We start from the raw sequence: 23188 nt of genomic DNA, 5'->3' as shown, positions 1-23188 counted from the left end.
TGTGCCTCCTGCAGCTCCTTATCTATCCGTAGCTGATCCCGTCTTCTTCTTATCTACTCCTCCCGCTCTTCTAAGACCAATTCATTGTGACTCATTTATTTTTCTGCTTCAAGAGCTGCCGCATCAACCTGAACCTTTAAACGTGTAGATGCAGTACTTGAAACTCTGGAGCCTGCTGTTCCAGCTTCCAGTATTTGGCACAATATCACTTGGTAGTGTTTCATCCTGTTTTTCCCTTATGTCTTGACTCTATCCAATCCTCCTTGTCCAGTCCCTTCAAACCCTCATCTGTAACAATGCATATGATCCTCACTTTAGGGGAATCAAATACGATAACCTCAAATTTGCCTTCGTTAGCTGTAAGAAGTTTTGAGCCATCCAATACCTTATGTTCTCTAGACATTTAGTGAGGCTGGCTATTTTTGATTAGTCATTAGATTTCAAGGGGAGATAGCAGTGGAAAAAGATGCTATGTTTTTGAATGTTATGACCAAGGGGAAGCATATATAAAGAAAAGAGAATGGGGCCTAGAATAGACCCTTGTGGGACCCTGCAGGAAAAGGTAGTTGAGGAAAATGAAAATTTACTACCCATATTAACTGAAAAAGTCCTATCATTAAGATATTATTTAAACTAGTCCAAGGCCATGCCATTGACTCTGATCCCACACTGAAGACAGTCTATTAAAATAGCATGATCCATAGTATCAAATGCTGAAGTAATTTCCTGGACAATTAGAATGCCAGAGTCACCTGAGTCAATATAAAGGAGCAGGTACTAAATACACTTTTCATAAGGCCAATTCAGTGCTATGGTGGGCCTTATAACCTGTGAAATCTTTCCGATATATTGTTTTGATGTATATAGGGCAACAATTAGCTAAGAACAACCTTTCAAGGACCTTTGGCAAGAATGGAAGTTTAGAAACAGGTGTTACGAGCGCAGAGAACCCCAAAACCCAAAAGCAATAGATATTCACCAAGACAAATGGTTACTTAAACAGAAGTTGCTTTTAATTATCTTTAAACATGAAAACAGAATCATACTTTAACTTATCACTATTGACTTAACTAACTTAACTTAACCCCCTTCTAATTCTAAGTGCATGAGTATGTAATATGTGTGTAAGTTTAGAAAAGTTCTTTGGTTCACAGTCCAATCTCACTTCTCATTCCTCCAAGTTCACTAGTTGCAGGGAATTCTTATACAATGCATAGAATTTAACATTTATAAAGTTCACCAGGCTTTGAGCTTGAAAGGTAAATGGTTACTGCTCAGGAAGGTTCTTGTCGGTTTTCAGAGAGATATTTGTTATACGCTGGACACCCACAACTAATTTACTTCCATCAGCCACTTTAGTGTCTTGCCGAAGAAACTTGCCTCCTCAGGGTTCTCCAGATGATAACCTCTTTCTTTCAGGTCACCACAGAATTCCTTCTTTTTTCTCTTATTTCAAGTGAAACATTAGATACCCAGTCCTCTCCTATTGCATGAACCACCAGGGCTTTGACCAGGCTGAACCAAGCACTCACAATCCATCTTCCAAATGGGGTTTTTCCACAAGCTTGCCAGCTTGTCCTGTTCCAGTCCTAGCTGCTGCTGCTGACTATAACACTGTAGAACTGATCTCTGTCTGTCTGCTACACTCTCTCTTAGTGAAAGCCTGTTTGGCTCTCTCTGCTTGCAAAACCGCATGACCCTCTTAGAACAGCAAATTCCCCTCCAGACATTCTGAGGCTCTGACAAGTTCTTACATCTGTTTCCTTTTTGTAAACTCCAATCCATTAGTGAAGTCCATTGGGTACTCTCCAAGCGTTTGCAAAGGCTGTTAGCCCCAATATGTCTAGCATGAGCAAAGCTCCACTATTTTAAATAAGATCTGTTTTAAAGTATTTGTATGTGACCTACACTAAAAAGCCTGCCCCAATTTATCTCCCAAAAACATATTATACACTGTCACACAGGTCTTTAATTTTTAGGTGTAGTGGGGTCTAAGTTGGGTTTTTTTTCAGGAGGGGCTGGACCACAACACACTTGAAACAAATTGGACCAGTACCAGTGGCCAGGGAACTGTTAATAATAGAGGATGCTTGGACCGGCTGTGTTGAAACATTCTTCACGAGGGGAGTAGGGCTAATGTCGAGAGGGCAGGTTATAGGTTTCATGGAGGACACAAACTTTCTAAGGGTGGGTAGTGTGATGGGCCTAAAGCAGTCCAGGTTGGATGAACAGAACTGTGGTACAGTTAGGTTACAGGGGGTGGGGGGTGGGGGGAAATGTTTATCCTGATGTTGTCAATTTATGAAGATTTTTTAAAATTCTTTGCATTTGGTAAGAGGTGCATCAGTGTTGGTAATGGGTGTGGGATCAATGACTGAGCTGATGGTACTGAACAAGACAAGATTATGGGAGTTGTTGCAAATTTGGTTGGCGAAATATTTTGTTCTTTTGGCTTTTACTGCTTTCTGGTAGATGTACAGCTTGTTTTTCAGAATTTCAAAGGAAATTTGTAGTTTATTCCACTTCCACTTTCGTTCAGCTATCCTGCACTCCTTCCTCAGGGCTTTAGTGGTATTATTAACCCAAGGCGCAGTCTTAAGCTTAGAGTTTTTCACTTTAAGTGGGGCTACAGCATTCAGGATAGAAGAACAGGTGGTACTAAGTTCCTCAGTGTTGAGGCGGGCGGGGGACGGCTCAATATTTGGAGCCGCTGTAAGTGCCTTTGAAAACTTTTTAGCAGGGCCATGAGTTATGTAACAGGAGTAGCGTTTAAGAAGACAAGATATGTTTGGGGGAGCAAGGCAGGAAAGTAACAGCTATGTGGTCTGACCCACAAGTATTAATTACTTCCGGGTTGCTAATTGATTTAAACAATAAATTTACTCTTTGATTAATCATACATTTTTCTCATAGGCCTAATATGTACATGCAATATTTATGTTTTACCCTCCCTTAACAATCAATATACAATTTCATTGGGACTAGGTGAGCCTATCCCAAACAATTGCTGTCGTGGATGGGAGGATAGGCTGAAGGAGAAAGGGCTAATACTGATTTTTCTATTTATTCAGCAGTAATCCGTACTGTGAAGAATGTTTTTATCTTTCCTATAATGGCACGTGAGCTCAAATGGAAGTCAGCTTTCTTTTAGGTGGTGGAAGTTAGTTGAGAAGATGACTCAGCAAAGTTTTGGATAATAGACTCTCTGAATTTCGTATTTGGCAACATGATTCTGCATCTCAATGTACTGATGGATGAAAATTACAAAAACGAAAAGACACTGGATGAAAAAGTCAGAAAATAATTTAAGACTGATTTCAGGAAAACAAGAATGAAATATGAGAAATGAATGCCTGAAATAATAAATAGGCCCAGTATTAATCAAAAATTAATTGTTAAAATGGCAGTGAATTAAAAACCAATGTGAAAATTGACAATGCAATTTAATACATACTTTGCTATAAAGAGGTAAGTCTTGATTTTGTTAAAACAAAAAAATAACATTACAAATCAGGCTTTCAAGCACTAGTTACATTCAATAAGTAGAACATACTCATTGAGAGATGGGGTAGTGATGTACCAGTGGAAGGGAGTGGTTCTTGGAATCTTGAAAGAACTGATGCAAGACCTTAAGGAGTGTAATGGCATCAAATCAAATTTGAGTAAGAAAACTTCTTACTACTGTTGAAGTAAGATATTGAGGGAATGTTATTTGTTTGGATGGTTACAAGGAACTTTCCAATGGTACAACACCATGCACCTGTGAAATTCTATTTAATTTTTTTTTGGTACAACAAATGATTGACCTGCTAAAGCCTTCAAAGACTCACCACTCTTTCAGTGAGGGAATATTTTCTCATTTCTATCCGAAATGGCCGACACCTTAATTTTGAAACTATAACTCCCAATGACTCAGACAGAGAAAATATCCTCCACCTTTTCTACACAGTTGAGATCGTTAAGAATGTTGTATTTTCTGTTTTCCTGAGCTCACATTTTTGCACATTGTACTCCATGTAATCTGTGGTTGCTCTGCTTACCAACATCTTCTGAAAGCATACTGCATCTTCTCACTATTTACAAGCCCACTTTATTTCAAGTAATCATCACCAGGACCATTACATATTTTCCATATTTCCTTTGACATGGAAGAAAACCATCCAATCAAGTCTACACCATGCCAGAGAGGAATCCTATCTAGCCCATTCCTGTACTATTTCTTAATAGATAATGTATAATTGATTGAGAGACACAGCACAGTTGTGGGGCCTTCTGGCCCAAGAGCCCATATTGCCCAAATACACTGTACATCTTTCCTTGTAACCTTTCCTCTTTTACATCGCATCAACACCCTCTACACACCTACACTAAGGATCATTTACCTCAGGGTATTAGTCTAGCAACTGCTCACTTTTGTGATGTGGGAGGACAACCAGGGGTCCCAGTGAGAGACTGATGTGGTCACAGGGAGAGATGCAGATAAGCTGCAGATAGAAGTCAACGTTAAACCAAGGTTGCTGGATCTTGAGGCAACAGCAGTATTTGCTGAGCCACCTTCAGCCAAATCATTGATATCGATTGTGATTCATTGTGCCGAACACCAATACCTGCAGTTTTCCTCTAGTCAAAGCCTACCAAGTCAGAAGAACCCAACTCTTTGTTTTCCATCCATTAATCAACTTGTAGTTCACCTAAGGATATTACATTCTATATATATATATATATATATATATATATATCCTACCTTTATTCAGCAAGCCTTATGACAAACTAAATTCACCCCATCTAGTAATTACCCCTCATCTTCCTATTAGTAAGGTCCTCAAAGAGCTGCACTAGATTTGTCAAATATGATTTTCCCTTTAATAAATCCCTATGGGCTCTGCTCATTTTTTCTTATTCTTTAAGTGTCCTAATATCAAATCCTTTCATTGAGTAAATTGAAGAAATGTGGACAAAATCCTAGCCTTCCCCAGCTCTGCTGATCCCAGAACATTTGCACCATGCTGATGGAGTCATGACACCCAGTGGGGCAGCATCGGCTTCCTCATATTTCATAGCGGTTAGGCAGGGAATCTGTCCAAAGAAAGCAGTCAGAAGAATTAAACCATGAATACCCTTACTTAATTCAGTCCAATGCATTAGTGTGTTTAATTGTTTAAAGCTTCTGAATGATCTTAAATTTATTTAAAAATAAGTTCAATGTTATTAATAGTATTTTTATTTGTTAATGATGCTTGAAGTTTTCAAAATTCAATTTAAACATTTCCTGAGCCTGAGAGCAATGCCTCTGAGTGACATACTCAGGGAGGGCCTGGTTACACTGAGTTTTTACAATCAGCTGGGACCCATTCTTTTAGTGGAAGAGTATATTTTCGAGCACAAAATAGAATGGTGTGCTCCAAAATCAGAAAAGTTCTCTTTTCATTTGTTCTGATGCTTATTTCAAGCATCTCCTGTTTTATTTAATATTACTTTCTTGATTCTGCCTGCTGAAATTCTGATTATCCCACCCGAGAGAAAACCCTGCTCGTGCATGCAGTGTTTTTCCCCGAATGGTAAGCTGCAAAAAAAGCTTTATTTTTCTATTTTTCATGGTAGAGAAGGCCATTCAGCTCATCAAGTCTCAAAAACAGTCCCAAAAGGATAAATCCTAGCTGGCAGGAGCTATTCTACGCTTCGCTGGATCCTCATGCCATTTCACCCTTGCAACTGAGTGCTGTTTCAATGTGTATTCAGAATTGTGAAGAATTCAAATTAAGTGACTCTCTGTGCATCATAATTTTCGTACAAACCTAACACTCCAAAGTCAGCTTATCATGACAGATAAAATTCCCTATCATCCTGCTGTGCAAGTTCAACTGCACTGAACATCACTCATTCCCTTCTCTTATAATTTAAATGGCTTAAATTCCTGATTAGTGAAGGCATGCGGACTGTTCTATTAAAGCAACAATGAAAATAATACAGTAAATCAATTTTGTTTTCAGGAAATAGTGCAAGGACAGAAGATTGGAACCAAAGATTTATCCAATCAGAAAATTGGCATAATTACTTTAATGTGAATAATTTCCTTTTATATTTGACACGTCCGTAATTCTATTCATATTTCTCATCAGAATAAATTTCGATAGTTAACTGGCTTCTGTCTCAATTATTTTAAAATGGAACCAAGCAATATTTATTTTCTTGAATCAAGCTGCCACGAGATTCCTCTATGAATTTACCTTTTCTTCCTTTTTGCAGGATAACAGTACACCTGAAGAGCATGCCCTCTACGTCTGGGATCATTTCATTTCTACATCTTCTGCTAAGAATGTGGTTTTTGTTGCCCACAGTTATGGAGGCCTGGTGTTTTTGGAATTAGTAAGTACTTTTTATTTATTACCAGATGGGACCAAAGCATGTTTTTTTTTTGTTCTCCACATATCTTAAGCCTTCCAGCATATTTAAACAATTTAAAACCATTCTAAATTTTCACCATGTCCATCTCATGCTGACTCATTCTAAATCATTATTCATTTTTGTTCTTAATCATTGAAACACTAGACAAATGGGTATTTACTTGGATTCTTTTTAGAAGAAAAGTAGACAATATCTTAATTTTATGTGTAATATGAAATCAGGTTTGGAATTGCCTTCAGCATTTCCTACTTTATGTTTTAAATGTATTTAGGAAACAAATCTCAGGTACCTAATTGAAAAAGTAACTCATTTTTACAATCAGACATTTTAATGCAATACCTGGAAATGCAGGAGAAGGTCAACAGGTCACAGAGCATCTGCAGGAAACAAAGTGTAGCCAACATTTTGGACCTGAGCACTGCCTGGTTTTTGCTCGTACCTTTAATGTGTTTCTCTAGCACTTTGCGTAATGCACTACAGAACAGTGTCTGCAGACTTGACTGTTTAATTGACATTTTAATAGACGTTTTAATAGATGATAACTATTAAAATGGTCGCAGTCATGGCTTAATTTTTTTTAAAGTGACAGGGAAAGACCATTGAGAACATTGCAATATATAGTATTTCATGTGGATGAAAAACTTGGCATTTTGAAAATAGTGTATTTAGAGAATATACTTTATTTGCTACATGTTTAGACAGTGAAATGTTTTTATTTGTCTTTTTCATTTGCTTTCTTTTCCTGCCAATTTTATTTTGTTGAGTTTCAATTTTTTGTTTAGTTTTAATTTCAGCTGGGTGCAGAATAGCAGTTGGAATTAACTTAAACAAGTGCGAGTCAATGGATCTTGAAACGTAAAATCAGGGTAGCATATACCAAGTGTTGTAGGACAGAGAGTCCAAGTTCCCTGACAGTAGCAACACAGGTAGACAGGGTGTGAAGAAGGTATATGGCAGCCAAGGCACGGTGTACAAGAATTAGGATGTTATTATTACAGTGGTATAAGACATTGATGTGGCAGTACTTGGAATATTGTATGCAGTTCTAGTTGCCATGCTAAAGGAAAGATGTTATTAAGTTTTGAGAGTTGGTGTGGATAAGGTTCTCAAGGATATTATCTGGTATGGAAAGCTTGTGTTATAAGGAAAGACTGGTATTTACCCTAGAGCAAAGGAAGTGCAGGATGACCTTATGAAGGTTTATATAACCATGATTATCTTAGATACAGTAGGTAGTTATTGTTTTTTTCACCCTCCAGTGTAGGGGAGTCTGAAACTAAAGGGCAGAGGTTAAAAATAAGAGAGGAAAGGTTCAAGGGAGACCTGAGAGGCAAGTTTTTCATATAGAGGTTGATGGAATGTGAAATATGCTGCCAAAGGAAGTGGTGGAGATGGGTACATTTACAACATTTCAAAGACATTTGTTGAGGTACAACAATAGGAAAGGTTTAGAAACAAGCAAATGTGACTAGTCCAGGTAGGCACCTTGGTCAACATGGGTGAGCTGGGTGAAATGCCCTGTTTTCATGCTGGATTAATCTATGTCTCTGGGATTTAAGTTGTTTGAGAAGCTAGACTTGATGTAAGCCATGATCGGTCACTTGAAGCACTTCATTGATGACTAGATGGTGTCACTAAGACATGTCTTCTTTTGCTTTGCCATTGGGATGGCAGTAAGCTTATTGAAGTAAGTGGGAACTTCAGATTATAGTAAGGAGAAGTGAGTGATTACTTCTGCCAGCTGATTGGCACAGATTCTCAGGACATGGTTGGGGTCTCCAGCTGGTTCATTCACTTTCTGCGGGTTTATTCTCAGGAAGGCCGATCTGATGTCTGTGATGATATGCGAAGGTACAGGCACACATGAGGCAACAGCCCACTGAACTTTGAGTTCAAAGCAGACATAGAATCCATTGAATTTGTGGGGGAGGAATGCATTGTTGTCTGCGATCCTGCGTGATTTTGATCTGTAGCCTGTTACAACATGCCTGGTTTGCTGAAAACAACATGTGTGAGGTTCGTCTAGGACTTTAACTCAGTCTAGTATTGTGGCAAGACAGAGTCAAGTTCATCTCCTTTCTTCAGAGAGAGGAACAAGGATCATGAGAAAGAATTTTTGGCTCCACCTTGATCTCTGCACCTACTTTCGACAAGGGCAGCTCAGGACATGGCTAGAACCAGAAGCAATGGCTTTACTGCTTGCACTAATTTCGGAAGAATCCCTCAACACCCTTCAGATTTCCAAGCGCTTGCATCATTAACATGCAGAATATGTCTGAAAATCATGGGCGCTCATTCCCTACCACCTTCCACCATCAACTACTGTGGTATACTCCAGCTGTGTCACAGTGCATTCTCTGATATCTGCAAAAGAATTTAAGGACTATGTATTTATATTAAGCTACCAATGGCATAGGTAGTAATTTCTGACCATTACAATCATGTTATGGAGATCAGAACACAAATTTCTTGGGTGATCGCTATCAGCTCAGACACTCGATCTGAGGAATGTGAGAGTTTTTGGTGCTTTTTTTACTATTGAATGGCATGGCTTTCCCACTTTCATGTGCAAACAAGCTTCTTATCGAGTCATTAAGATGTATAGCACAGAAAGGAGCCTTCAGCCCAACTTGTCCCTGACAAACATGAAGCTTATCTCCATGAATCCCCTTTTCTCACAATAGGCTCTTATCTCGCTGCTTCATTTCTATTCAAGTAGCCATCCAAGTTCCTTTGAATATTATAACTGTAGCACCTCTACTGCTTCCTTAGCCAGCTTGTTTCATAAAACTACCTTGCATACCTCCTATAGGGGAGTCTGTGTTCAGAATCAGCTTTATTGTTCTGAGCATGTGTCATGAAATTTGTTGTGTGACAGCAGTATGGTGCAGAGCAATGTGAAAAAATTACTCTAAATTACAATTTTGTAAATACAAGATTTTAAAAATAAAAGAATGAAAGTGAGGTTGTGTCTATAGGTTCAAAGTCCATTCAGAAATTGATGGTGGAGGGAAAGAAGCTGTTTTTGTAACATTGAGTGTGTGTCTTCAGGCTCCTGTACCTCCTCCCTGATGAGAAAAGGACATGACCTTGATGATAGATGCTTTTTGAGGCATCTTAAATATGTCATTAATGGAGGGACGACTCATGCTTATGATGGCGCTAGCTGAGTTTACAACCCTCTTTAGTCTGTTCCTATCCTGTGCATTGGCACCTCGAATACCAGACGGTAATGCAGCCCGTTAGAATTCTCTCCACGGTACATCTGTAGAAATTTGGAGACATATCAAATCTCCTCAAACTCCAAACAAAATAAGGGTGCTGGCATGCCTTCTTCATAATTGCATCAACATGATGGTCCCAGGATAAGTCTTCAGAGATTTGGGCACCCAAAAATCTGAAGTTCCTTATCCTCTCCAACTGCTGTCCCCTTAATGAGAGCTGGTTTGTATTCTCCTGACTTTCCCTTCCTGAAGTCCACAATCAATTCTTTAGTTTTATTGACGTTGAGTGCAAGTTTACTGTGACACCACTCAACTAGCTGATCTGTCTCGCTCCTGTACGCTTTCTCATTGCCATATATGATTCTGCCAACAACCGTGGTGTTATTAACATATTTGTAGATGGTATTTCAATTGTGCCTCGCCATATATTCATGGGTGTAGATAGAGTAGAGGAATGGGTTAAACACGCATCCTCGAGTGAGTTTATTGTCAGTGAGGAGGAAATAGACAATAGATAATAAGAGCTGGAGTAGGCCCTTCGGCCCGTCGAGCCAGCACCGCCATTTTACAGATCATGGCTGATCACTACCATCAGTACCCCTTTCCAGCCTTATCCCCATAACCCTTAACTCCTTTGCCCACTAGAGTCTTATCTAACTCTCTTTTGAACATAATCAGCGAATCTGCCTCTACCACCCTCTGTGGCAGAGCATTCCACAGATTCACAGTTCTCTGGGTAAAAAAAATGTTTTCTCATCTCCGTCCTAAAGGGCCTACCCTGTATTCTTAAACTATGCCCTCTAGTCCTCGTCTCCCCCATCATTGGGAACAAGTAATCCGACTTCACCCTGTCTATCCCCCTGATAATTTTGTATACCTCAATCATATCCCCCCTCGTCCTTCTAAACTCCATCGGATACAAGTCCAGTTTTTCTAGTCTTTCAGCATATGTCAACCCCGCCATCCATGGAACTAACCTTGTAAATCTGCGCTGCTAGTATGTCCTTCCTCAAAATTGGAGACCAGAACTGGATGCAATACTCCAGGTGGGGTCTCACCAGGGCCCTGTACAACTGCAGAAGGGCGTCTCTGTTCCTATACTCCAATCCCCTCTTTATGAAAGCCAACATGCCATTAGCCTTCTTCACAGCTTTCTGAACCCTAACCCTAACCCTAACCCTAACTGATCCGTATTGACTGTGGTCTTCCAATAAGGAAGTTAGGAATCCAGCTGCAAAGGGAAGTATAGAGGCCCAGATTTTGAAGCTTGCCCACCAACATTGCCAGGCTTACTACCTGGCTGTGAATCTCCCATGTATAATAATTTCTGCCTCCTGTATAAGCCGCAGTAAATCCATCTGAGAGGAACTGCAGTAGGACACCTACCATGGAACTAACCTTGTAAATCTGCGCTGATTCCTGACTTCTTCTTGATCTCTTGCTTTTCACAGGAAGAACTTGCTTGTCTGCTAACTGTTATTCTTCCCCTTAAGTTATTATGAGGTTTAAAAGTAAAAGACTTCACTTTGTCACCACTTGGTCTTCCTGCCAAAGCCTCCTTTGTCAGTGCCTTTGTATTTAGACCGTGCACACTACTTTGACCTCATAACTCAGTCTTTTTCAACTAACTCCTTTCCCCTCAACTAGTCCTAAGAGTGAAATTAGCACAGTCTGAAATTTATTTGCTCATTATAAAATGAGGAATACTTTTTAAAATAAAGTTCTGAAATTCAGAGATTATCTTTAATCTGTTTGCAATATTTTTTCAAACTTTGTGAAGCATAATCTCCAGATGGTAATAATATTAGTTTGTCTCAGGCAGGTGAAATGTAATTTTATTTTATGCTAAATATAGCTTATTACAACAGTGTATAGTCAACAAGTAAAGGAAGTAATTCAAAGGAAAAATTGTGCAAATTTGTTAACTTTATTGTACATATAGAAAAAAAAAGAAAGGAAGACAGAATTGACCCGATGTTACTATTTAATTTCAGAGCCAAGGAGTCTTTCAGAAAGGTTGAAATTAAGTACAAACCTCTATTTATTCTTTGGTATAAATATATATCATTTGATGTTGAAGCAAACAAGTTAGATGTTTACCAAGAATTACTTAGCATTTATACTATTTGGGCTCAGCAATGTTTCAGAAAAGCATTACTGCGAGGTGGAATGAAAAACATATTGTAGTTTTGATATGGAGACTAAGATGATTGACCTTTTAGTCATTGAAGTATTGATGTTGCCTATGGATATGGTAAATGATGTTTGTCCTGAAACTGAACAATTACAAAGTCTTGCCACCTAAAGTCTGAAATGAAGGGCAGTGGATGACCAGTATGACATCCCTTGTGTCTGTGTCTCTTGTCACACTGGTGGATATTTTCTTCACTTTTGTTCTTCACTATAATGCATCCAGATGTCTCAAAGCAAAGCTTGACATCTGACCTTGGGGCAAGAGGGTGAAGGTCTCTTGAGCCTGTGAATTTATTCCAATAGAAGGCCTAAAATCTTCCACATGACACCTTGGTCTTGGGTTAAGAAGTAACCAGCAAATACAAAGTTATAAAGTTTTTTTTTCAGGAAAAGAGGGTGGTAAGAAGAATGAGTTCTCAAGACTTCTTGCACTGCAGGAACTGAATGGTTGAATGGCATGACATAATGCATCCACGAGCACATCTAATATCTGTCACAAAGAAACTTAAAAAAAGCTGACATTGATGTATTATTATGACTTTGCATTAATGGGCTTCACAATTAATCATTTTAAGATAGTATACCTTTTCCCCTTTTAGATATACTTTGTAAATCAGTTTTTTTATATTGATGTCTTTCATCTGCTATAACAATTAGAAGCTTTTCATACTTTCAGAATGAACTTCTACATTCTGTATTTGCCAGAAACCAAATTATTTTAATATAATTGTCAGAATGTTGAAAATAATTGCAGAATGTTGTATTTTCCTTTAATTTTCAGTAACTTTTTTAATTTTTGATATAATACAACTGTGTTATTGCAGTTGTACTCCTGGATTTGCATGATCATCAAAAATTTATAATTTAATCTGCAGCAAACAAATTACATTGTAAAGAGGATTTGCCATTTTGGAAAATTGCATTGTTGAAATATACAGTATATCATAAAAATTTGTTTTAAGCTATGCTGGTTTGGTGCTGACACACCCTGTCATGTTTCCTGTGTACGCTTTAAACTCACCACAGCCCTCTTTCCTGCATGCCCATGAAAGTCACGGAGAATTAATTCTGTGTTCCCTTTATGTATACAGTGTACTTGGTGCACTGGACCACTTATTATACAACTATGTAATATATTAAAAAAACTGAAATAACAGTATGTTGATGGATGAATATTCTTGTATATATGAGAGTGGCAGTGGAACATATAAATGTAAAGATTCCATGATTGCCATGTAATACTACATTGAATGTAACATACATGAATTCTTTAACTTTTGTCTACCGAAAGGGAGAGACAGTCACCACTTTATCCATATGAACAAGAAGGTTCATTTGCATTGCATGAGGCCATAAGGCTATAAGACACAGTAGCAGAATTTGGCCATTCAGCTTATCAAATCTGCTCTGCCATTCGAATCACGGGTGATGTATTTTTCCTTTCAATCCCATTATTCTGCTTTCTCCCCATAAGCTATGACACCATCAACCGCTGCTTTAAATATACCCAAGTATTTGGCCTCCACAGCTGCCTGACAATGAATTCCACTGATTCACCATCCTCTAACTGAAGGATTTTCTTCTTATCTTTGTTCTAAAGTGATATCCTTTTATTCTGAAGCTGTGCGTTCTGGTTCTTCCTTCAATACGTGGTCCAAAATTGCTTGTAATACTCCAAATGTAGCCTGACCATTGCCTTATAAAGCATTTATATCCACGTCCTCTTGAAATTAATGCTAAAAATTAGTTTGGCTTAGTTTATCTATATAGAACATTTAAAACAATTCATGTTGACCAAAATGCTGTACAGATCATAAATTACATCTTAACTTAAGCAGCTATTTAAAGTGCAGTATAAAACGGGTACCCGAGGTTTAGAATTGCACGTACGATATGGTAATAATCAACAATCACCTCAAAACACTTGCGAGTAAAAATAGAACTTCACACTGGATTTAAAAGAGTTAAAGGGAAGGGCTGATTTGATGGAGGGAGGAATGTTGTTCCACAGTTCGGGGGCTACAATAGCGAAGGTGCGATCTCCCGAGTTTGTGATTTGAGCACGGAACAACCAAGCGCCCTAGATTAGCCGATCTGAGGGGTCTTGAAGTGGAGCAGGGCATTAGGAGATCGGTAATGTAGAGGGGGCTGGTCCATTAATGGTTTTGTAAACAAACTGGAGAACTTTGAAATCTATTCTGACACGTACTGGCGGCCAGTGAAGGGAGGCCAGAATAGGGGTGATATGGTCCCTCTTCTTGACTCCTGTCAGGAACCTTGCTGCAGCATTCTGCACAAGTTGCAGACAGGATTAGGACGACTGGTTAAGTCGACTGGCTTTTACTTCTGCATTGACTTGTTTGTCAAACATGAAGGTGGAATCGAATATTACACCAAGGGATTTGACCAGTGGTTTAATGAGGGTGATAAGTTACCAAGGGTATTGGTGATAATATTGGTGGAGTTGGGGGGTGGGGGGGAGGGGGGGAGGGGGGCGCAAATAGGATGATCTCAGATTTGCCTTCATTTAGTTGCGGAGTTTTGAACTGTCCAGCACTTTATGTCCTCCAGACAGTTGTTGAAGCTGCTTATCTTTGCTTGATCATTGGGCTTCAGAGGGAGATGGAGCTGAGTATCATCAGTTTAGCAGTGGAAGGAGATGTCATAGTTTTGGATGATATTGCCGAGGGGATGCATGTATAAGGAGAAGAGAATGGGGCCCAGAATAGACCCTTGTGGGACCTCGCAGGAAAGGGTAGCAGAGGAGGATGAAAATTTGCACCAGTTGGAAATATAAAGGACTAGAGCAGGCAGAAGTCAAGAACAAAGTGTTCAGGAAGAAGAAGAAGGTTTAAAGCAGAAGAAGGGATCTGAGTGTGGGGTGGACAATCATCATTGTGGAAATAGGCGTGCAGATGAAGCTGTCGGAAGAGTTCAGCATCATGGCGTGCACAGAACTTGTTGAGGTGTGGGTGAAGGTGAACGATGGTGAGGCCTTGACTGAGGACATCCATTCCTTATAACCCTTCATGCCCCCATATCGAAGGCTTCAAAGCTCTTTGTTTCTTTGAAGAATAGACCCAACAAGTTCCCCTCCACCACCACCCTCCTCCAGCTGGCAGAACTTGTCCTCACCCTTAATAATTTATCCTTTGACATCCCACTTTATCCAGGTTAAAGGGTTAGCCTTGGATATATAGGTCCCAGCTATGCCTTTTTTTTTGCTACGTGGAGCAATCCATGCTACAAGCCTACACAGGAAGGCCCCTCAACTCTTCCTCCGCTATCAATGACTACTTTAGTGCTGCCTCATGACGAGCTCGTTGACTTCATTCACTTTGTTGCCAACTTCCATCCCGACCTCAAATTCACTTGGTCCATCTTAAGCAGCACTCTCCCTTTCCTCGACCTCTCTGTCTCCATCTTGGGAGACAAACTTTCAACAGACATCCTCTAGAACCCACAAACTTCCACAGCTGCATCTACTAACACCAATTCACACCCTGTTCCCTGTAAGGATTCAATTCCATTTTCTCAATTCCTCCTTCTCCATCGCATCTGCTCCCAGGATGAGAACATCTATGCCAGATCATCAGAGATGTCCTCCTTCTTCAAAAAACACGGCTTTCCCTCTACCACCATCAAATCGGCTTAAACCGCATGTCCTCCATTACCCACATATCTGCCCTGGTCCCCTCTGCCCCCACAAGCAACATGGACACATTTCCTCATCCTCACCTACCACCCAACCAGCCTCCACAAGCAACACATCTTCCTCCACTATTTCTGCCACCTACTACGTGATGCCATCACTAGGAACATATTCCCTTTTCCTCCCCTCTCCACCTTCCTCAGGGGCTACTCCCTCCATGACTCTATTCCACTCCTCCCTCCCCACCAATCATCCCCTTGGAGGTAGAGGGAAAACCACATTATTTGAGGAAGGAGGGCAACTTTTACTATCTGGCATGGAAGTCCTCATCCTGGGTGAAAATGCTCTATAGATGGAAGAAATTAGTGAATGAAATGGAATCTTTATAGGAGACAGGGTGTGAAGAGGTGTATTTGAGTTGTATTTGTAGATGTCTTTCAATAGTTTTTCTCTTGAGATGGATCCAGAGAGATCGAGGAAAGTGAGGATGTTGCTTGAGATGGATCAAGTGAATCTGTGATCACAGGAGATACTCCACTTGTGCCCATACCTCCTTCCTCATCACTCTTCAGGGCCCCAAAAAGTCCTTCTAAGTGAAACAACATTTAATTTGTGCATCTGAAGCTCCTGTTGTGGTCTCCTCTACATTGCAGAGACTGGGTGCTTTCTCTGTTCTGTCCGTCACAATAACACAGGTTTCTCAGTGGCCACCCATTTCAAATCCCATCCCATTCCCTTGCTGACATATCTGTCCATGGTCTCATGTAGTGCCAGACTAAGATCACCCGCAGATTGGAAGAACCACACCTTATCTTCCAACTAGGCATCTCCAATCAGATGTCAATAATATCGACCTCTGGCTTTCATTAAACCCCCTCCCCCCCCACCTTCCCCTGTTACCTTCCCCCAGCTCTCACTCTCTCCCTTTTCCATGCCTCCTTTCACACAAACAATCAATTCTCACCTCTCCCTTTATCATATCCAATTAATACCTTTTGTTGGTTTGGATTCCTCCCCCAGCCAGCACTGTCTGAATTCTGAGATTTCTTTCTTTTTGCCCATTCTGCTTATTCCTTGAAGAAATACCCAGGCCTGAAATGTGGGCAATATATCTTTGTCTCCCATGGACACTGTGAGGCCGGCTGAGTTCCTCCAGCATTTCGATATGTTTTTACTGCAATCACAGCATCTGCAGACTTTCACGTTTCACACAGTTCATCAGTCATCCAGCATTCTCACTGCTTGTGGGAAAAATGTGTGTCTTAGCTGGTGTTTCTGGCTCTGATACTCCTGGATCTCTTTCCCGACAGATGTAGCTGGAAAATGATATAGGGTGGTAGAAGTCCTCCTGATTTTCTGTGCCTTCTTTAAACAACGATCCCAGTAAATCACATCGATGGGGAGAGGGAGACTCCAGTGATCTTCTCTGATGCACTTATGGTCCTGTGAATTGACCTCCAATCTGAAGCTGTTCAACAACTGTATCACACTGTCAGGTCCCTCTTGATAGAGCTCCTGTGGAAACTTGATAGGATGGTGGCCGATAGCCTTGCACCGCCCCCCACCTGCCACTCCGTCTTCTCATTAATTGCAATCACCGTGGTGCCTTCCTGACAAGAGAGGAGATGTTGTGTGTCTAGGATAAGTCATTTCTTAAGTGGACCCTCCACTCTCTCCACTACCAAGCTATTAATGTGTAGTGAAGGGTGATCATCCCTGGTCTTCTAGAAGTCCTCAGTTATTTCTTTTGTCTTCTCCATGTTGAGACTCAAGTTATAATTCTCACAGGCTGTGGTTATCTGAAAGTCTATCCAACATTTGCAGTAGTGCATGGAACATATTCTGTGCTTTGAAGAGTGAAGATCTTTTTCCAGTTTGATTTGATCTTTTACGGACGTTTCACTCCAATAATGAAAGGTTGTCCCAATTCACCTCCACCAGGATCTGGCAAGAGCTGAATGTGTAATGGCTAAAAGGTACATGCATAAGTCTTTTGATGTACATGTGCTATACAGATACCCAGAATCATAGAACCATAGAACGCCACAGCACAAACATAGGTCCTTTGCACCATCTAGTCTATGCCAAACTATTAATCTGCCTGGTCTCATAGCCATCCATACCCCTCCCATCCATGTACCTATCAAAATCTTTCTTAAATATCAAAATCGAGCCCACATTCATAATTTCAGCTGGTAGCTGGTTTTACACTTTCACCACTCTCTGTGAAGTTTTCCCTAATTTTCTCCCTAAATGTCCCTACCCAATGAGCTGAACAACTTTTATGCTCGCTTTGAAAATAAGAACTCAATAATTCCAATACAAATGCTTGCAGAAACTGTCGACCCTATGATATCTGTCTCTGTGATAAATGTCAGAACATCCTTCAAGTGGGTGACCCTCGCAAGATGTCAGGACCTGACGGCATACCTGGCAGAGTACTGAAAAGCTGTGCCGACCAACTAGCTAGAATCTTCACGGAGATTTTAAATCTCTCATTGCTGCAGTCATTGGGTTCGCACTTGCTTCAAAAAGGCATCAATCATATCGGTGCCCAAGAAAATCAGGGTGAGCTACCTCAATGACTGTTGTCCAGTAGCTCTCACATCTACTGTGATGAAATGCTTTGAGAATTTGGTCTAAACCCACTGCAATTTGCCTCCTGTCACAATCGCTCAACAGCTAATGCAATGTCACTGGCTCTCCACTCAGCCCTGGATCACCTCGACAACAGCAACATGTGCATCAGGCTACTCTTCATCGACTTCAGTTCAGCTTTCAACAATATCATACTCTCACTGCTGGTCAAAAAGCTCCAAAACCTGGGTTTCTGCACCTCCTCCCTTTTTTTGCAACTGCAATCTTGACTTTCTTATTGGAAGACCACACTCAGTATGAATCAGAAACAGTCTCCTTCTCACTGACAATCAACACAGATGCACCTCAAGAATGCGAGTTTAGCCCACTGCTGTACTCCCTCTACTCCCATGACTGTGGCTAGGCACAAATCAAAAGCCATATTCAGATGTTTCGATGATACCACAATCGTCAGCAGACTCAGAGATGGCAATGAGGAGGCGTACAGGAGGGAGAGAGATCAGCTAGTTGAGTGCCCTCAACTAAGGAACTGATTGTGGACTTTAGGAGGGGGAAGTCAGGAGAATATAAATCAGTCCCCATTGAGGGATCAGCAGTGGGAAAGGTTAAGAACTTCAAATTACTGGGTGTCAACACCTCTGAAGATCTGTTCTGGGGCCTCTATGTAGATGCAATCACAAAGAAGAATCGCCAGCAGATATACTTTGCGAGGAGATTTTGTATGTTGCCAAATACTTGCAAATTTCTACAGGTATTCTGTGGAGAGCGTTCCGACTGGTTGCATCACTGTCTGGTATGGAGGTGCCAATGCACAGGATAGGAAAAGACTACAGAGAGTTGTGAACTCAGCCATGCCAACATGGGCATCAGTCTCAACTCCATTGAGGACATCTACAGGAGGTGGTTTCTTCAGAAAGCAACCTCTATCCTCAAGGACATTCACCACCCAGGCTATGCCCTCTTCACACTGCTACCATCAGGAAGGAAGTACAGGAGCCTGAAGATGAACACCTAATGGCATAGAAACAGCTTCGTCCCCTCTGCCATCAGATTTCTGAATAGACAATGAACCACAGACTTTACTTTCAACTTCTTTTTGCAATAATTTATTTTTAAATGTAATTTATAGCTTTAATATTTTGTATCTGTAATGAATATTTGCACATGATGTTGCAAAAACACATTTTGAGATATGCTCATGAAAATAAATTCTGATTCTGAAATTTTAACAAAATGTAATCTAAATTTTTAAAATGTTTAAATTTAGACAAAGAACACAGTAACAGGCCATTTCAGCCCACAAATCCGTGCCACCCAATTTACACTCAATTAACCTACAACCCTGATATGTTTCACATGGTGGGAAGAAACCAGACGGGGGAGAACATACAAACTTACAGAAAACACAGGAGTCGAACCCCGGTCCCAATCACTGGTGTGTAACAGTGTTGCACAAACCGCTATGCTAGCCATGCCACCAAAATCTTTACCATCTTTACTATAACACCCCAACTCTTATACTCAATGATTTATGAAGCCCAATGTGCCATAAGCTCTCTTTACAACCTTATCAACCTGTGACACCATTGTCAAAGAATTATGTTCATGTTTTCCCTGATCCCTCAGTTCTACTGCACTTCTCATTGCTCTACTGTTTACCATGTCTTTTTGTTTTATTTACAGCATGGCAGAAGCCAATTCTAGCCTCTTAAACCTTTGGTGCCCAATTATACCCAAATTAATCTTCAGTTCCTTACGTTATGGAAGTGGGAGGAAACCAGAGCACCTAGGAAAACCCCACACAGACATGGGGAGACCGTACAAACTCCTTACTGACAGCTCCTGATTTTAACTCAAGTCACTGGCGTTGTAATAGCATCGCTCTAACTGCTATGCTGTGTCTGTACCTCTCTTGGTTAGTGCTCTCAATGTACCACACCTCACACTTGTCCACATTAAATTCCATTTGCCATTTGGCATCCCATTTTTCCATCTAGTCTAGAACCTGCTGCAAGCTTTGAAAGTCTTCCTGTCTGTCCACTACACTTTCAATCTTTGTGTTATCTGCAAATTTGCTGATCCAATTTACCTTGTTATCACTCAGATGGTTGTGTTATGGGCCCAGAGGACCTCAAAACCCAGCAGCAATAAAAATTCACCAAGACAAATAGTTACTTAACCAAAAGTCATTTTTAATTTTCCTTAAACATAAAAACAGGATCAAACTTTAACTTATTACTATTAACCCCCTTCTAATTCTAAGCGCATGTGTATGTAATGGGTTTAAGTTCAGAAAAGTTCTTTGATTCACAATCCAATTTCACTTCTCACTCCTCCAAGTTCACTGGTATCAGGCCATTCTTATACTGTGCACAGAATTTAACATTTATGAATTTTCACCAAGCTCTGGTGCTTAAAGGTTATTGGTTACCGCTCAGGAAGGTTCTTGTTGACTTGTTGGTTTCAGAGAGAGATTTGTTCCTCATTGGATACACACAAACTAATTCCCTCCGATCAGCCACTTCAGTGTCTTGCCGAAGAAACTTGCCCCATCAGGGTTTTCCAGATGAGAACCTATTCTTCTGCAGGTCACCACAGAATTCCTTTTGTTTCCCTTATTTCAGGTGAAACACTCTAGCCAGCCATTTCCTCTTGCATGGAACGCAAGGGTTTTCAACAGGCTGAACTCAGAACAAACAACCTGTCTTCAAAATGGGGATTTAAACAATCTGCTATGATTTTAAACAAGCTTGCTATGACTGCAGAAACCAGTTCTCTCTCGCTCTCTCTCTCTCTCGCTCTCTCTCTTAGAGAAAGCCTATTTGGCCTCCTCTCTCTCTCTCTCTCTCTCTCTCTCTCTCTCTCTCTCTCTCTCTCTCTCCGCTTGCAAAACCACATGACCTTCTTAGAACAGCAAACTTCAATCAGACAGATTGCAACAACGGACCCAAACTTCGGAGTCTGTTCATCTGTTGCTTTCAAAAAAATAATCCATTACTCCACAGCAGGTCCAATCAACACCTACTTGTGAAGTCCCTTGAGCTCAGGCTCTTCTATTTGCACCTCCTTATGGAAACCTCTGGTAAAGCAGTTTCCATTGTCCCTACAAAAGCCCTGGGCCCGAAGTGTCTGGTTTGAGCAAAGCTCTTGCATTTTAAATGAGATTTGTTTAGTGAAGTGTTTGCATTTGTTTGTGACCCCACAATCTATCTCCTTCAAAAACATATTTATATACAATATAAAATATGATATAATCCATCACAGTTGATATAGATGTAAAACAACAATAAATCTAGCACCAATCCCTGAGGCACACTACTAGTCACAGACCTCCAGTCAGAGAGGCAATCCTCTACTCCCATTGTCTTGCTAATATTTCATATGATTTAATACCTCCTCGAGAATACCAAGCAACTGTCTTGACCAACTTTTTCTACAGAACCTTATGGTTAAGACCACGTAGACAATAGACAACATCCATATCCTTCCTTCATCAACTTTCCTGGCAACCGCCTCGAAATAATTCTATAAGATTGATCCAGAGACCAGCCTTAAACTGTTCCTACCAGGTCCACCAGGAAATTAATTTTTTTCCACTTCCATTAACCTTTTGGACATGTAAGAACCCCAGGAGCTCTCTCTCTGCTTCAATGTCTTTGGTGTGAATCATGTACAGTGCATCAGTACTGCATTTTGCACATCGGCATACTATCTGTGTGACTTAATTGCCACAATTGTGCCATAATTCCTAACAACCGATAAAAAATGTGTTGGTAATTTCCACCAGAATACTAATATGCTTGCTTGTATCACATGGTAATTGTTTGAGGAGTGTATTTCTGGAAATGAGAAAATAAATTTTTGTCTTGGAACTGGTGTTGCCATCTGGTACTTTGTCAACTCTTTGGATGTCAACTCTACTTGGGTTAGAATGGTCCCCTAACTCCTTAGTATTCTTACAAGTAAATTGTAAAGCCAGTGCAATATCAGAGGATAACTTAAAAGTCAAATCCTCTTATTGAAACTGTAGCAGGCCGAGCGACTGCGCAGTTAGATTGGCCGAATCGCTGCCCCAGTTGTCTGACACAAGATGGCATGAGCCTCCATTCCCTTCCGAGGAGAAGCCCGCAGTTGACCACACATGTAGCCTGGGGAATGGCGCTGGTTCCTGATTGCACACCGCTAGACAGGTAGTGATGCCGTGACGTGCTGACGTTACTCCCTAAGGTCAGCACTCCCCTCACAGGAAGTTGGTGGTCCCCTAGAGCAGCACGATAAATTCAAAATAAAGTGTAGTTACTGATTCACCCTCGTGCTGTGTGGTCGTCTCTCATTTCGGTAGTGCTGCCGTTAGCAGACACTGCAAAACAATCATTTGTGATAAGCTACTCCTCAGAGACCACAGATAAACATATCCTAGATGACATAGTCGAGAAATGCAACAAAATCAAACGAGCATGCCAGACATCTCAATGTTGTCAACAGGACTTTCTTCCTCCTGAAATTATATCTAAATCACTTTGCAATGTGAATTGACTTGATTTTTAAAATTCTTTTATTGTATTTCATTCATTTCTGTGCATTCCAAATGCATCAATTGCTTTAGATAAACCAGACTTTTGAGAAGTCCATAATCTATAGATACCAAATAACAATGTTTGCATATCTTTATAATGCTACTGCATGTTTTTCTTACTTATTTTGAGTAGTTATTATCTACTAAGTAATTATTACATTCTGAAGAACATGACAAGATTTTGCTTTGAATGTACATTACATATGTTTTGCAACATTTCACGATTCAGGGTATGAAACAACCTTTAGTACAGATAAAGATTCAATCTGTACTTTGCTACGATTGTTCCTATCTGTAGTCAGAATATATTAACTATTTCAAATAATAAAGTCATATTTGATTGTAGTATTATACAAAAATGAACATTTTTGCCATCAGTGTTTTGTTAATACAATCAAAATTCTGTGTGAGTTGGTGAAAAAGTTCCATTGATAAACATGCAAGGATTACTGCGGTTTCTCATTATGGTTAATATTTCATTCTAATAAAAATGGCAAATTGATGGTTACACTGATCAGAAACAGTCTGTGTGGTTCAGAT

At 40.2% G+C, this 23188-nt stretch overlaps 1 protein-coding gene across 10 annotated transcripts in view; it reads left to right on the top strand.

The window, feature by feature from the left end:
- Positions 1 to 23188, top strand: part of arb2a (ARB2 cotranscriptional regulator A) — a 502663-nt gene that overhangs the window by 278348 nt on the left and 201127 nt on the right. For all 10 annotated transcript variants that reach the window (XR_011342262.1, XR_011342261.1, XR_011342259.1 and 7 more), the window contains exon 8: positions 6247 to 6366. Coding sequence is in view for 7 of the 10 variants with exons in the window: in XM_069891524.1 (XP_069747625.1) it covers positions 6247 to 6366 (120 nt within the window). In the remaining 3 variants the exon portion in view is untranslated. The remainder of the gene's footprint in view (positions 1 to 6246; positions 6367 to 23188) is intronic.

This window comes from Narcine bancroftii, chromosome 1 (assembly GCF_036971445.1).
Source record: "Narcine bancroftii isolate sNarBan1 chromosome 1, sNarBan1.hap1, whole genome shotgun sequence".
Lineage (NCBI taxonomy): Eukaryota > Metazoa > Chordata > Chondrichthyes > Torpediniformes > Narcinidae > Narcine > Narcine bancroftii.
This window is presented reverse-complemented; position numbering and strand designations above follow the sequence as displayed.